At 35.2% G+C, this 15,871-nt stretch overlaps 2 protein-coding genes across 2 annotated transcripts in view; both read right to left on the reverse strand.

The window, feature by feature from the left end:
• LOC106052200 (endothelin-converting enzyme 2-like) overlaps window positions 1-2,449 on the reverse strand; it is a 28,051-nt gene extending 25,602 nt beyond the window's left edge. The window contains exons 1-2 of the mRNA XM_056021601.1: window positions 2,260-2,449; window positions 1,305-1,490 (exon numbers count right to left, since the gene is read on the reverse strand). Coding sequence (XP_055877576.1) covers window positions 1,305-1,406 — 102 coding nt within the window. The 5' untranslated portion in view covers window positions 1,407-1,490; window positions 2,260-2,449. The remainder of the gene's footprint in view (window positions 1-1,304; window positions 1,491-2,259) is intronic.
• A 926-nt stretch (window positions 2,450-3,375) lies between these two features.
• Window positions 3,376-14,315, reverse strand: LOC129924726 (neprilysin-1-like). The gene is made up of 6 exons (XM_056021229.1): window positions 14,178-14,315; window positions 10,882-10,951; window positions 8,898-9,089; window positions 5,863-5,991; window positions 3,510-3,707; window positions 3,376-3,387 (listed from the first exon to the last, which is right to left on the reverse strand). The coding sequence occupies exons 1-6, from the start codon at window positions 14,201-14,203 to the stop codon at window positions 3,376-3,378; spliced, it is 627 nt and encodes a 208-aa protein (XP_055877204.1). The 5' UTR covers window positions 14,204-14,315.
• Between the last annotated feature and the right edge of the window lie 1,556 nt (window positions 14,316-15,871).

Here is a 15,871-nt window from a genome sequence, read left to right on the forward strand (position 1 = left end):
AACCAGGCAAATCTTTCTCTTGTGTTATGTGTGTCTTGATTGATTAACAATATTCTTAATACTAATTTAAGAGTGTCAAGTAACTCCTCGTTATTACTGGTATTACTTAAGATATATATTTAGCCACTATCTGTATTAGGCACAAGCCAGAAGCGGTTTGTGGCCTTTAAAACACGAGCCTAATGACAAGTTGATGGTGTCAAATACATGAACACAAACATCTACCCACTATACAACATAGATTGTACTTACGCTATAAAACCAAGATTGCCCTTAACCTTCGAATGATTGACATTAGTTACATATAAATTTATATATTCTACATGGGTCATCCCACATACTACTTTACAATTGGTGGCCTCATACATACACACACACCATCTTATGTTACAAAGATTAGTTTATGATAAGCATATCTGTTTAAAAATGCTGTTAATTTTAATCTATCAATCAGTAATAGATTTTAAAGCAAGAAAGTAAATAAAAGAAAAAAATATGAATATAGGTATGCTATATAGAAGATTAGCTAAAACTTCAGTAAAACAAGTTGTTTCAGTCATGTGGGTATTCGGCTCCGGCTCCGGCCGAATATCAAATTTTAATATCCGGTCATATCCGGCTCCGGCCGAATATCAAAAAGTACTATCCGGTGCACCCCTAATATATATATATATATATATATATATATATATATATATATATATTGTTACGATCTCTCTCCTACTCAGGCCTTCTGTATCACTGCTAAACACAACAGAATACATCAACACATCAAGAACCTGACAACAAGAGCTCCACAATATCGGGTACTTTAATAAGGGTCAAATAAACAGCCAATATGACACAATTGGCAACACAATAAGCTACTACGAATGTTAAACTGTACATCACCGAACTAAACTCTACTGTCTCTCTTTCTGGACTTGTACATCAACACATGAGGACTCAACCAGGACCGACTTCTTGGCAGACTAACAATCCCGGTCTCGACGCTCTCCGGTCTTGAACTCCACTTTTCTACACACTATGTCTCTCGTACACGCAGGCTTTCGATCACATGACCATAACATTGGTCACATTTGCGTGTAATCGTGTAATCGTAGTACTGTCCCTTGTCCATGGCCCCGCTGACCTGAGTGATTCACGTGTATGTCAGCTGAGCCTATAGTTAACCCTTTTGCGCCGCCAATAGGGTCATAACAATATATATAAACGAACGTACATACACATGGAACAAACTTGCATAAATTCATTGTGGATACGAGCTCAGACTATATTTCCACCCAGTATTCAAACTCTTGTACCTTATATAAATTCTTTTGAAACTCATAAACTGCTTCCAGCTTGTCTCGTGCGGTCTGTTCCTCTCCGCCTAGAAGTAGTGCAAGTGGTACAGTCTCGTTCATGAAGGCCTCTTTGAATGCTGGCTCATCAAATGGGTTGCGGTCCGATTGTGGCCAAAAGTCATCATAAAGACCATTTTGATGTACCTGGAGTTTGTTATAGAAAGTCCAAATTATTATTCCTGAAAAAAAGGCTAAAATGTTTTGTGAGGGATTGTGAAACTGTAATAAATAATATTTATATAGATAACTGTAAAAGCTAATTCATTCTCAATTTGAAACACCATTTATTATTTATAAAAAAATATGTTTAAAGCATAGTGTCTGTCAATCAGTCAATCTATCTATCCACTTAGCAATGAACCAATCAATTTATCGATCTATCAACCAATCAATCCAACAATCAACAATCAATCAATCCATCCATGAATGTATCATATTCATTCATCCGTCTCTAAGCTCAATCAGTGTATATAACTGTTTTAGCTTATGATATAAGTGTGGTCACTTTGTAATCGATTCAAAGGGAATCAATACAGCAGTATTTGAATCGCTTATTTGCAAAGCTTAAATCAACCCACTCTGTCTGTTTGTCTGTCTGTCTTGTAAAAATTTCAACACATTTTAAAAAATGTTTTCTCGAATTAACAAAGCATGAATCAATTTAAAATTAACCATTTAAACAATTAACAATTTATATTAAATATTTATTTGATATAAAAAAATGACAATAACTTCTACTTATTGAGAGATATAATTGTAAGTGTTGAGTTCTTTCCCTTAGATAAGATTTATTATTCTTAAAAAAGGATTTTTATATTTATCTTGTTGGTCTCTAACCCTAATGCTATCTCTATTCTCTCTTTTCTTATTTCAACTAATGTCTATTTCTGTTTAATTCTCTCTATTAACTTACATACAGTATGTTCCGAGAAACATTAAGAAGATCTACACTAATGTAGTAATTCCAGAAACTATATCCCCACAGAGAGTGACTTTTCTCTAAAGCGTGTTGTAGTGACCAGTTGGCTTCGTTCCATCCTTTAGGGGTCGGAGTGACTGTCCAGGATCCTAAGTCATCAATATACTATAACAATAAGGACAAAAATATGTATTTAATACATAAAATAACATATATATTATAGTTCAAGGTTGTCTAATAGACAATGGGAGACGAACATGTGCCAAAATCAGTCTTCATTGGTGAACTAAAAGGTGGTCGACGTTACAGAGGTGCACCACGGAAACGCTTTAAAGACCAGCTTAGGCGCTACTTGCCTTAGATGACATAGAAGATAGAGCACCTGGTTTCATGCGGCCTCAGAACGAGACAGCTGGAGGTCACTTATAAAGACAGTTTTCTTAGTAATCGTAATCTTTGCTGCCCTTTTATGCTGATATAATCAGTATTTGCAGTAAAATTTAGTTTATTGTCTAGGATAGTACCAAGGTATTTAAAGGTTTGCACTATTTCAATTGTCTCTCCAGCTACGGAAACAATATAATTTTCCTTCTTTTCCCTACTAAAATCGATTATGATTTCTTTGGTTTTTTTACATTTAATAATAAAAAATTATCTTTACAGTTATTTTCAATGTGCTATATTTCTCTGAAATACTCATTTACGTCTGAGCTCTCTGAGAGCAGGGCAAGAAGAGCCGCATCATCAGCGAATTTTGTGAAGGAGCAAAAAGGACTGTGGGATTGAAAATCATTGGTGTACAAAATGAACCACAATGGCGATGTCACAGCCCCCTGGGGCGCCCCTGTTTTAACTATGCGTTCATTTAATATAACATCGTTTACCCTAACCCTCTGAGCTCTCTGGGTCAAAAATTCATTAGCCCATAGTATAAATAACACCAAAGTCTCGTGGCAAATAAAAAGGTCTCAATGAGAGCGCCAGTAGTTGGTCGAGATGGGTTGGTAATTCGAACGATTAAAACCTTCTGAAAAGTGTAGGACAGCTAACGACCCGACAAATTCTTTATAATTGACTGTCTACTCCTTGATCTGTTAATTACGTTGCCATTTAGATTGTTGCCTAGCAAAAACGTAATAAAGACTATTACAGGAGTCAGTTGGCTTTCACTAACATTAAGAAATACACATTAAGCCCAAGTACCCCTTAAAAACATTGTGCACCGTTCGGGCGCCACACATGACCTGTCGACCATCTTTCATCATTGTTTTCATTCGTTTGCCTTGAATAGAATCTCTGTCAATGACAGGCCTGACCATTCTTTGACCATACTTTGACCATTCTTTGACCTTTCTTTGATGTGTTCTTCCCATGAGATTCTTTTCTGCCTCTTTTATTTTCATCGGCAATGTTCCTTTACTGTAGTAAAGTGTTTTGTGCGCCTAGAGGATATTGTCATGTGACCATAACATTTTAGTGGGTTTTTTTAAATGAGTAGACTATGTTTGAGTTAATGGATGCACTATGTTTGAGTGAATAAATGCACTATGTTTGAGTGAATGAATGCACTATGTTTGAGTGAATGGATGCACTATGTTTGAATAAATGGGTGCACTATGTTTGAGTCAATGAATGCACTTTGTTTGAGTAAATGAGTGCATTTTGTTTGAGTAAGTGAGCGCTCTATGTTTGAATGAATGGATGCACTATGTTTGAGTCAATGAATGCACTTTGTTTGAGTAAATGAGTGCATTTTGTTAGAGTAAATGAGCGCACTATGATTGAATAAATCGGTGCACTATGTTTATGTAAATGAGTGGACTATGATTTGAGTGCGCAGCTTGTCGTAAGGCCATATACATTGCATCGTAATTTGGTTAAATCAGAGAGCTGATAATGTGCGATGTAAAAGTATCATTTGCTTAAGTAACAAACAAAATACAAAGACAATTTAAAACATTATCGTAAAGCTAACTACTTTAAACCTAAAGAAATAAGGTTACAAAGACAGTTTGTATCGAAACACAAACTCTAAATTATCCCCGAAGTGGTCCACCCAGGATGGCAAAAAGGCAGGTTTCACTATTTTCAGAAAGAACATCAGAATGAAATTGTATCAAAGACAAATGACATAGAAGAATGGAGAAAGAAGGTTTACATATCTTATGTGGTGCCCCAGCGATCCAGCAGACCAAAGGATAGGTGAAAGTGAATGTGAAGTTAGATGTGAACCTGGCCTAAATGATGTCTTATAACGAATAATGAATATCTAATTGATGCAATTTTTTTGTAAAGGGTCAATCTCTTATTGAAATCCACAAGAAAAAACAGAAAGAAATAATTTTATCCCCCTGTAACTGGTTTTATACTACGTGTACAGCTCTGCAGGTCACGCGATAAAATTGTTGTTTCAAATCATGTTCCACTTATATGCATATTAAATAATTTTTTCTCTTAAAAAAAAAATAACCTTTTTTTTTGTAAATGTAGAACTTAGTATGACAGAATTTACATAACGTAGCAATAAAAATGTTATTAAAAAAATGTTGACAAAAAACATTTGCATAAATGTGTAAAAATATGGCGTATGTGTATCTCCTCTACTAAAGAGACTTGTCATGTATCAGTTTTAGAACCCCTGTAATATTTGGTGACTAGTAGTCACTGAACTATTCCGTGCTAACTGCACGAGATTTTTCTCCTGGTCGGGGACTGACATCTCAGTTACTTTCAGACTCCCGTAGAGAGAGGAGTGCTATATGGATATCTTTTACAGTGGAGTAATGTACATGTACTCAAGTTATTATAATTGATTTGTATTCAGAATATGTTTCTCTGGACATATAATTTGTGATGGCTGAAGTCGCCAATATCTTTTGTGAATTATATTATCGTGTCAATAAAGTTCATGTCTGCTACAAGAGTGTTTATTAATGATTCTAAATGTTGAGGTCGGAGAGTCCAGTATGTTAGTGTTCTCACCACGCACCTGCAAATTTAGTGTGTGTGAGAAAGTATTTAGTTAACAAGTCAGAGAACATTATAGCAATACCAGAAGAAGTATCTACAACGCACAGAGACATTCGCGTCATCACGCCTACAACAAGAACCAGGCTGTGACAAGACTCCAGTTTTGTTACTATTAATAGTGAGTTGTTATAAAAGTGGTGTATTTTTATGAAAAAACTGCTTGCATAAGTGATTTTAAAAATTCGATTTTTCACTTTCAGAAAAGAAAAAAGTAGCCGTTGCTTCAGAACTTTGAATGGACTACAATATTATGATGTTGGATTTTCACTATATTTTCTAGTTTACGGATCTAAACAGCACGGACAGACATTTCATACAAAATTAATAGCTTCTTTTACCCTTTCAGGGGCCGTTAAAAATGTCATAGCTGACCAAAAATCCTTACAAATACTAATTAGATACAAGAGCTCAAGAGGCCGACTTCTTCATCAACTGACAGTATCAAGGTCAATGCAAATTTAACCTGTCAGTATTCTTTTCTGTTCTGTTTTACTCTATCAGTTTCCAAAATGAATTGAAGCCAAATAATTATAAAACAAATTGTCTTCGTATGAATAGTAGTCTTACATTGATAAGTGATTTATACAACAGTGTAGCATTTGCTTCCGTCTGAGTACAAGTTTTAAAAATTGTTCTCGCTTTTTCTAGGGCCGTAGACTCTCGGCACCGGTCTCTGACGTCATCGTTCTCCAAAAACTGTTACAAGATGGAAAATATTTTAAATGAATAACAGTGAAAGCACTTCTTAGACATTGGATATAGTATTTCTTTATTAGTACAATGTTATCTATATGGAGTCACCACTAGAGGATCCAGAACTTTGGACTGGGGGGGGGGCGATTTTTTTCCAAACCCTAACCCTAACGCCCAGTAAACCCTAACCCTACGCATAAACGTGCGTACAGCACACACACATATATATATATATATATATATATATATATATATATATATATATATATATATTTGAGAATAAAAAAAGCAGCATTTCTCAAGCTTCGGCGAAAAACAAAACAACTGGGGCAGCGCTTTAAGGTTCTCTTGTGGAGTTCGGGGCGAAGCCCCGACGCCAAAAGCGTTTTTTTTGCATTATTCACTGCAGAAACGTATTCTCCTGACATCTACAGCTTATTATTCATCAATGGAGTTCGGGGCGAAGCCCCGACGCCATAAGCATTTTCTTGCATTTTTTATTGCAGAAACGCATTCTCTTGACATCTACAACTCCTTATTCATAAATGAAGTTTGGGGCGAAGCCCTGACGCCAAACGCGTTTTCTTGCATTCTTCATTGCAGAAACGCATTCTCCTGACATCTACAACTCATTATTCATAAATGGAGTTCGGGGCGAAGCCCCGAAGCCAAAAGCGTTTTCTTACATTCTTCACTGCAGAAAAGCATTCTCCTGACCTAAAGCTCATTATTCATACTATTAAAAAAGGACCTTTCGAATAATGTTGTACTTGAAAAATATTCTAATATGAATTTATAGGCCCATAATACATTGCAAATAAAACCGATTTGTTCCTTGAAAAGTTAGGATACCCCACGTATTTAGTTTTTTGCTTTGAGGATCGCCGCCGAAAAAAAAAACTTATTCGATAAATAGTAATCAAGAAAACTGTAAAATGTATTGTGAGTTATAGTTCAAAAATTTTTACCTAGAAAAATATCAGATTGAGTAAAGGTTGGGAAAAGGTGACTATAATAACATTATTTGAAATTAGAACCCATCTTAATCATGAGTCTTTCTTAAAATAATTATGATAAATTCATGTGAAATTACAAAAAACTCTGTCTGGAAATGAGAATGGCGGTAGAGTGAAAACGATTAATCCTCGCTCCTTTAATAATTTCTGCTAAAGATTGCATTTGGCATTAAAGAATAGGGGTGGGGCGACTCGATATAAGAATTTAATTTATAGTACATATAAATTATATTAATGACAGATTTTTTTTAAATTTGTAATTTCTTAACTATAATACAAAAAGAAAAAGTATTGATTTGTTCGATGGGGGAAATACGATTGCATGTATCGCCCCTCCCACCTGGTAAAACCATTTTTCATTTAAATTTACTAATGATACAATTTGAGATTAGAGTGTGGTACGACATAATATACAATGGGTCACATATCAATACGTAGTTTATATTATATAGATATTCAACTAATTTTATTCACAAACTATGATTCTCCACAAAAATAGGACCGCTCCCCCAACACTCAGAGGGCTAGAGTGGGGAGAGCAGTACTTGCAATCGCCCCCCCCTCACCCCACCGAATCGGCCAAAATACCAGAAAGGGAGCGACATAATATAAAATTTATATATTAACTCAAGTTCAACTAATTTTGTTCACAAACTATGATTTCTCCATAAAAACGGACCGCCCCCCCACTCAAAGGGTTTAGGTGGGAAGGGCAGTAGAGGTATTCGTCCCCCTCCCCCCCCCCCCCAAAATCGGCAAACAGGGAACGACATAATAAAAAGATCGGTTAAAATATCAATAACAAGTTTTAATGATATAGATATTTAATTGATTTTGTTAGCAAGCTGTGGTTTCTACAAATAAATTTGACCGCCCCCCCCCACTCGAAAGTGTAAGGGGGGGGGGACGGGATAGATACCATCGCCCCCTCCCGACCCCAAATCAGCCAACATACTAGAGGGGTGGGGGCGAAATAATTTAAAAATAGGTTGAAATATAAATAATTAATATATATATTTAACATAATTAATAAATTCGTATACAAATCGTGTGAATTTTATACTAAAGTTCGTCCGCGGGGGTCGGCCGAGTGGGGGGGGGCGATCGCCCCTACCGCCCCCCTCCCCTGGATCCGCCAGTGGAAGTCACTTGAAAAAAAAAAAGATTTAAATTCATTCTGTTTGTCACCACTCACAAAGCAATTAGGACTAATTAAAGAGGACATTTTTTTAAATTAGTCATACTGTGGCATATGAAATAAAAGGCTCTCTATGGGTAGCACTCGTGAAATGTTAATGACAGGCTCACGATTGAGAGTAAGGGGGCTTACAAGGTATGCAGATGAATTTTGTGACAGAGAGGTTCAGACTTTTTAGTAGAGGAAGGAAGTTTTTTTTATATTTGAGAGAGAAGGGGGCTTATTTATGATTGAAATACCTTACATTTGAAGAATGCCGAGTAAACTCCCCTGAACGGGTAAATCTTCCTGTCGGCACTTTACTGGACTAGCCAAATTTAAATTTCTTTTTTTTTTACTTTGAAAAATTATAACTGTCAAGCTCGAGTTTTCCCCGTGTAGCCAACGAACTCATCGTTTTAGCCGCTTTCGAGTATCTCATTTACTCAACCAGGTATTAGGTTTTTGAAGCTTCCACGAGGTTACGAATTGAATAGAGGTATTGTAAACAAAAAAATTAAAACTAATTTCTTCCAAAGTACCAAACACAAAGCAGGTAACTTCCTGTTTTGTTCAATGCACATCTAATATTAGAAAAGAATGACAATCTGACTTATGTCTACACACTGAATGGTTGATTATCGAATAACGTTTAAATGGTACAACAGAAGAGATGAGTACACAGTTGGGTAAATACAAAATAATATAAAATGTACTTGAACTATCTCTTTTTTATTTTGAGTCTTCATTTTGTCCCGTAACGTCAAGTATTCGCCATTCACAGGCAGTGGATTATCACGAAGCCATCCTCCGCATGAGAACTGGAACATGTCTTCACAAGGATCCACACTTGTGTCCATCATGCTAGCAATTTGTTGACCAAGCCGACAGTCTTCTGTATGACAAACCTGAGGACCAAATACACACAACAATAAGTCATGCAACTACTCAATTTGTTGTATCAGAATGGAATTAAGAAATGTGAATACACATTCAAAACATCGAAAGTATTCATTTTGGAGAAAATTTTGAACACAAATCTCTGAAAAGTTGCACAAATTAAAAATGAGTGTGTAGACAATATAACTATATATTAGTTGAAATATTAAATACCATATCAAAGATTATAGTTCTCTGCCAAAAATATATAAAAATATATAAAATATATGTTCTCTTGCAAATATCATATTTCAAATTATGTAAGTTCTGTGTTATATAACATAATGCATAATATCTATAAGTTTGTGGTCCGATATCATATATTATAAAATAGCGAAGTTCTTTGTTAAATAGTTTTCTGTTAAATATCATATCATTAAGAAAAAAAAAAGTAAAAAAAAGCTTAGTTTCAAATATATATCAATAACCAATTCTCTTTCAAATATCCAATAAAATAGAATAAAAAATAAAGTAGAAAAGCTCTCTATCCAAGATCCTATTTTTTCAGTGTTTCACAAACTTTCAACGGCAGTCCCCATACAAGAGAGCATTTGATTCAAATGTTTGTAGTGCACTATTCGTCCTTGTCAAAGGAAATCGAAGCAGTTCAAATTAAGCTTAGTAAAAGAAAGAACATACTATTGTGCGAGAATTGCGGCCATTGTAATATCAGAAAGTCGATAAGAATCACGTTAGCGGACACCTTTTGAAACGCTTTTTTCAAAAAAGTTTGAGTCGCTATTGTTCTAATTACCTTTCACTAAAACTTTAGGCCCTTACACTGAAGAGGAATTGACGTTTAAAATATTTTAATCTGTTACACATGGGAAACAATGTCCTCTTTCTTAGTTATTATTCAAAAATACATTGATACCTATGGTGAGAAAAGAAATGGACCGTCTTTAGCCCCCTTCTCCTCTTTCTTTTCAGAATGTCGCGCCCTTTGGAGCGGACGAAAGGTGCGCCCCACAGTTTCAGAAACACTGTATTATATCATAAAGTACATAAAACATCTGTGCAATATATATATATATATATATATATATATATATATATATATAACACGTAAAGTATAAAAGTCCTCTAGGTTAAGGAACTAAATTTATATAAATGTATAAAGTTCTATATGATATATTCTGCAAGTTGATGCATTTCGTAAAATAGTTTGAGTAAAAAAAAACAATATTGTCAATAAGGGTACATGTTAATTTAAAATTAACTTCTTGTAAATAAAAAAAAAAAAGTGTCAAATAGATCTTCTCCATCTTTTATTGTAAGGGTATAATGATTCCCACATTATATGACAGTAGATTAAAAATTACATTGAGTTAAATAGTTTCCATCCATCCTAGTGGCGCTAGAGCCCAGGAGGACCATGGCCTGCTTTAGCACATCTCTCCATGTTGGTCAAGCCTGTGCTTGACGACTCCATGCCCAGACTTTACCTCTTTCTCTCCAAACTGACAATATCATCGTTGATTCTACCAGAATGTGGTAAATAATTACGGAGAGAAAGAGTTAAGCTTTTGTAAATCTGCCTCAGCGTCATCAAGCCTCCATTCTACTGGTCTGCCTTTGGAGCGCCGGCCTATTGGTTTTTGCATGTAAACAATATTTGCTCCTCTGTTGTCTGGCATTGTTTAGAGTTAAATAGTTTTTTTCATAGGTAAAATGTTGTAAATACAGTGCCACTGTTTGTAACAGCATTTGAAAAGTTAAACCGAAAATTATCTCAAAATCTACAACCTAATGTAAACTTACTCTCTGGTTGTCATTTTGTGATGTCACACTGGTCACGTGGTATGAGACCAAGACAAGCAGGATCCACATCCTGAATGAAATCATGAACAACTTTTATGAAGTAGAAACTCTGTCTTGTCTTTTGTGAGATTCAAAAATCTATTTACTCTATTTATTTTACAAAGCTTATTTCAACTCACTCTTGTAACAAGTGTGTACACGTTATTTCTCCCACACCCATTCTCGGATGAAGCTTAAACTTCTCACAGTTATTCATTGACATAGACAAAACAAAACAACAACTAACAATTAAACAATTAATTATGGTAATTCACTATTTTGTTTAATAGCAACAAGTGAAACTATTACTGTTATTATTATTATTCACAGATATGGCTAAATTTGTTGTTGTTTTTTTGTCCCCTTGATAATCGCTAAAGCTATTTATCTCTCAAGCATTCTCCGATCAAGTTGATACATTAAACGATTCTTTTTTTTTTTTATCTAACAAAACTTGAGCCAATAAACAAAATACTCACTTAGTCTATTAATTATTGGTAATTAATTATTTTGTTTGATTTTGAAAAAGGAAAATAACTTGTACATTATAGTTATATATAGTTTTAAGGACGAAGTTCTTCCCCTTTAGTTAAGCTTTGTTGTTTTCTGTTTCAAAAAAAGTTCTTATATTTGGCTTGTTTAAAAATATCAATGATATGATACTATGTGTCTGTAGTGATGCATCTTTAGAGTGTTTCTTTCTTTTGTTACACGACTTGGTACTACCATTACTTAGTTGTCATTATTGTTGATTGTCATACGCGTGAGTCACATACTGATTCTTCATTTTCCCTTGAACCCCAAACTTCATTGAGAAAAATTAGCTGTCATGGTTATGGGCTCTATCATTGTAGAAGATCTGATATCTTCCTCTGAAAACTTCCTCCCCCGCAAAGAGCAATCTACAATCTTCCAACTAAGAACAGGACACACACTATTTAAATTACCACCTGAACAAAATAAACTCCACACAACTCCCCCTTTGCAGACACCCCTTTGAAACCGCAAACCACAGCCTCTTTGAATGCCCCTCGCTATTCCACTTTAGGCTGACCCTACTTCCACTACAGCCCAACATAACCAACACCCTGTACGGCAGTGCTGAACAACTGAAGAAAACAGCACACTTTTTTTTCCTTGGCACAGTCTGCAAAAAAGCTGACAGCTCAGCAGCAATAAAGCTGACTAGAAGAAGAAGAAGAAGAAATTGGAATGTTGAGAATCCCTTGTTGCATTGCCGGAGATATTTAACTACAGAGTACAGAGTTTCTTTTGCTGGCAGAAGAGCGCAGTTCAACCAACAAAGAAATAGCCATGAAAATCAAGTCGTCAAAAAAAAAAAAGGGTCAGATAGTAGCTTGAAAGTTGGTAATCGCAATAATACATACGAAACATTAAAAGCTTTAACCAACTTAACAACACAAGAAAAGAAACAGATGTGCTTAGGTTGATGACTTTTGTTTCTTAAGTGCCAATATTTCTTATATTATCTTTTATAATACAGACGTTACTTCAAAAAAAAAAAAGAAGATGATTACGTTCTACGCGTCATGCATCTAGTCATGCATGTTAACGAATGACTTAAATTCTGCCAAGTTGGGGTTCAAACCCCTCCAACCCCGAAATGAAATCCACCCCCTAAATCGGAATTTAGTGACAGATTTTTTGCTTTGATCCTGTTTATTTTAGGTGAAATTTTAACAACATATGGCGGCTCACATAAAACTAAATGTTTTCAGACGATCTGCTAGAAAATATGGGTCGAAAAAACATGGCCAAAAGAATGGACCCTTTTTTTTTATTATTCAACTGCCCAAGAAAGAGATCTCAAGTAAGCCTTCCGAGCAAGTCTCAAGATGAGCCTACGAGGTTTTATCCGAAAATCAGGCTTCAGAGCAGGTAAAAGCACTGTTGAACAAATATTTAATATGAGACACAAAGGAAAATAAGCATTTATAGTGTAAACACAATCATAAATATAAAATAGTCACAAACTAGTGGCAAAACTAATTGCCACACCGTTTACCCCTTTGGAAATTTTAAAATCTCTTTTGACACGTACACAGTAAGAATAATACCTCGAATTGAGGACCTCCATATTTATTTATTTACTTATTATTATTATTTCAGCTTAGCATTTACTGATGTAATAGTGCAAATGATTTTGGGATTGAATCACATGTCATGCTTATCTTTATCTTATATAATACAGACGTTACTTCAAAAAAGAAGATGATTACGTCCTACGCGTCATGCATTCAGTCATGTATATCATGTATATCAACCAATGACTTAAATTCTGCCAAGTCACTGGTTTTCCTGGCTAGCTCAGGCAACCCATTCCATGCTCTAATAGCACTAGGGAAGAAGGAGTATATCTGCTTGCTTTGTATTGCAGTGGAAATGCTCATATTTCAAGACCAAAGAACTTACTAACAACAGGACGTCTAACGACTTTTTTTTTTAGTGAAACGTAATATAGAGATGACAAGGTTCTTTCCTTTTCTCCTTCAAATATATTCCTGTAGTTATAGCTATAGAGTTCACTAAAACGGGAATGTCAGAACAAAATTCATTACAAAAAGAACTTCACGTCTAAGGTTACTTAGGAAATATTTGATGTGTTGTTTTTTTTGTTTGTTTGTATGAAGCAGATTTAACTCTTTCTCTCCGTAATTAGTTACCACATTCAAGTGGAATCAAAGTTGGTATCGTCAGTTAGGAGAGAAAGAGTTCAAGCCAACAATAAATAGAGGACAAAAAAAAATACGATGATAAATTCTTATGGAAAGCACTGCCCCTATCGGCCTCTTTTTCAACCTGTTTCTAAGCATGCATTGGTGATCAATTATTATGAGCTAAAAATAAAGATTGAATTGAAAATTAAAGAAACATCAGGGCTTGTCTTAAGCAAAGGTAAACAAGGCAGCTGCCTAGGGCTTCCGACTGGGGGGGGGGGGAGGCCTCGCACAGGACTAAAAAGAATTTAAAGAAATGATGAAATTTGCCCTCAATGTCCTCACTAGCTTTTTAAATAAATTGCGTAATTTTTTATTTTTTTTTTCGCAGGTTATTTCTATTTTTTGTATTTCATTTGGGGCGACAAATTCACTTTGCATAGGGCCTCCGATTATCTAAGGCCGGCCCTGGAAACATGGTCAGCAGAATATAAACTTATTTCTTCTTCACCGTAATATACAAAATACAAACTTCTACAGTCTTATTCTATTGCTCTCCAAATAAATAACTGTACATACCCTCCAAGGAACTTTGCTTGATGCATTGAAGACGCAAACACTTCGCTGAGATGCAGAAACTAATCTAATTAAAGCCAATTTATAGCCACAAGAATAACTAAATTTGTATGTGAACAAATTGAGTCGTCATCATGAATTCTAAAAAATGAATTGAAAATTAGTTACTTCTGAGTGATTTGGGCAAAGGCGGATCTAAAAAAAAAATGAATGTGGTTGATTTGTTTAAAACTGCAATACGAAGTAGAATATATAAGGAAAAAAAAAGATTGATAATGAACTTCATGGGATATGCTAGAAAGTTCGTTTTAATAGAGATCAACAAGGGATCAAGAAGTACCAAACTGGTCTGCATTATTTTTCATTGTATTTATTTCTTGAAATGCTTCACTCTTTTAAGGACTACTCGGAAAATCAACATCATCGTAATTCTAGCTGACGATTTCTACATCAAACGGTGCGCTCTACGTTCGTCCAGGTCGATGTATCTATTTACTGAATGCAAGGAAACATTTGAGTTGAGTGTGAGAATTCTTGTTGAGCCGTGTTCAAGAAGTAAGCCAAATTTAAATTTAAGAAGAATATCTTTGGAAAAATTATAACGGTGAAACCAGAGTTTTCGTCGATCCACTTGAATTCATACATTTGTATAGTCATTTTGAAAACAAGATTCGACAATCAAGTACTTTTATTTCATCTATAATAATAATGATTATATTAATAATAATCTTTATTGGCCGTATGGAAATTTTTCTTACAATTTGTGCATTACACCAAACAAAAAAACATTATAACTTTAAGAAACCAAAGTGTACATTCACACCAGACTCACTCCTAATTTACATGAGACAAAGTTTGTATCCGATATATGAATTGTACCCCACGGTCACACCACCCATAAACACCGGAAGTAGACATTTTTTTTTCAGAATTGAATGAGATTTTATTCAATCATACTTGAATGTGACTTGCATGTTGCACGTGACTGAACATTTGTTTTCAAATAGGTTCAAGGTTGTATTCCATTGTAATATCTAAGCATGAAGGTTTCACTCCTAGGGTAACCAACAGAGACTACTGAATCTCATCTGTCTAAAAACTTTTCTGGTCTAGGAGTTCCAATCTCATGTCAATGTCGAACAGTTTAGCACAGTGGGCACACGTTATGGTCACGAGTTGGACTGGACGAACAGTTTAGCACAGTGGGCACACGTTATGGTCACGAGTTGGACTGGACGAACAGTTTAGCACAGTGGGCACACGTTATGGTCACGAGTTGGACAGGATGTCAGAGACTATGTCACCCCGCTTGTCGCTGGAACCATTTATTTTTCGCTTCTGGAGTGACCAGAACATAAATTATATTTTGGAACATGTAATAGTAATAATTTCGAAGATTACGAAGATGTGCAGTTTTTTATGTGGCTACCTAGTCCTAGCTACCTATTTCGCTACATCAAGCGCAGATGTAAACTTTTAAATCGACGGGACATTTATTATTAAGCAAAAAAAGTGAAGTTCCCATTTCAGACCTTGCGGCGTATATGGCAGTTGATGTAAAGGTCATGTGTCTCTGTGGCCCACGGTTAACGAGGGTGTCATGTAGCCAGTACAACAACCAACCGCCTTTACTTTTCCTCAAATAATGTCAGGTACCCATTAGAGCCGAGTGGACTCAGAGGCGCCAAAAGATCCCG

The sequence above is a fragment of the Biomphalaria glabrata genome, chromosome 2 (assembly GCF_947242115.1).
Source record: "Biomphalaria glabrata chromosome 2, xgBioGlab47.1, whole genome shotgun sequence".
Taxonomy (NCBI): Eukaryota; Metazoa; Mollusca; class Gastropoda; family Planorbidae; genus Biomphalaria; species Biomphalaria glabrata.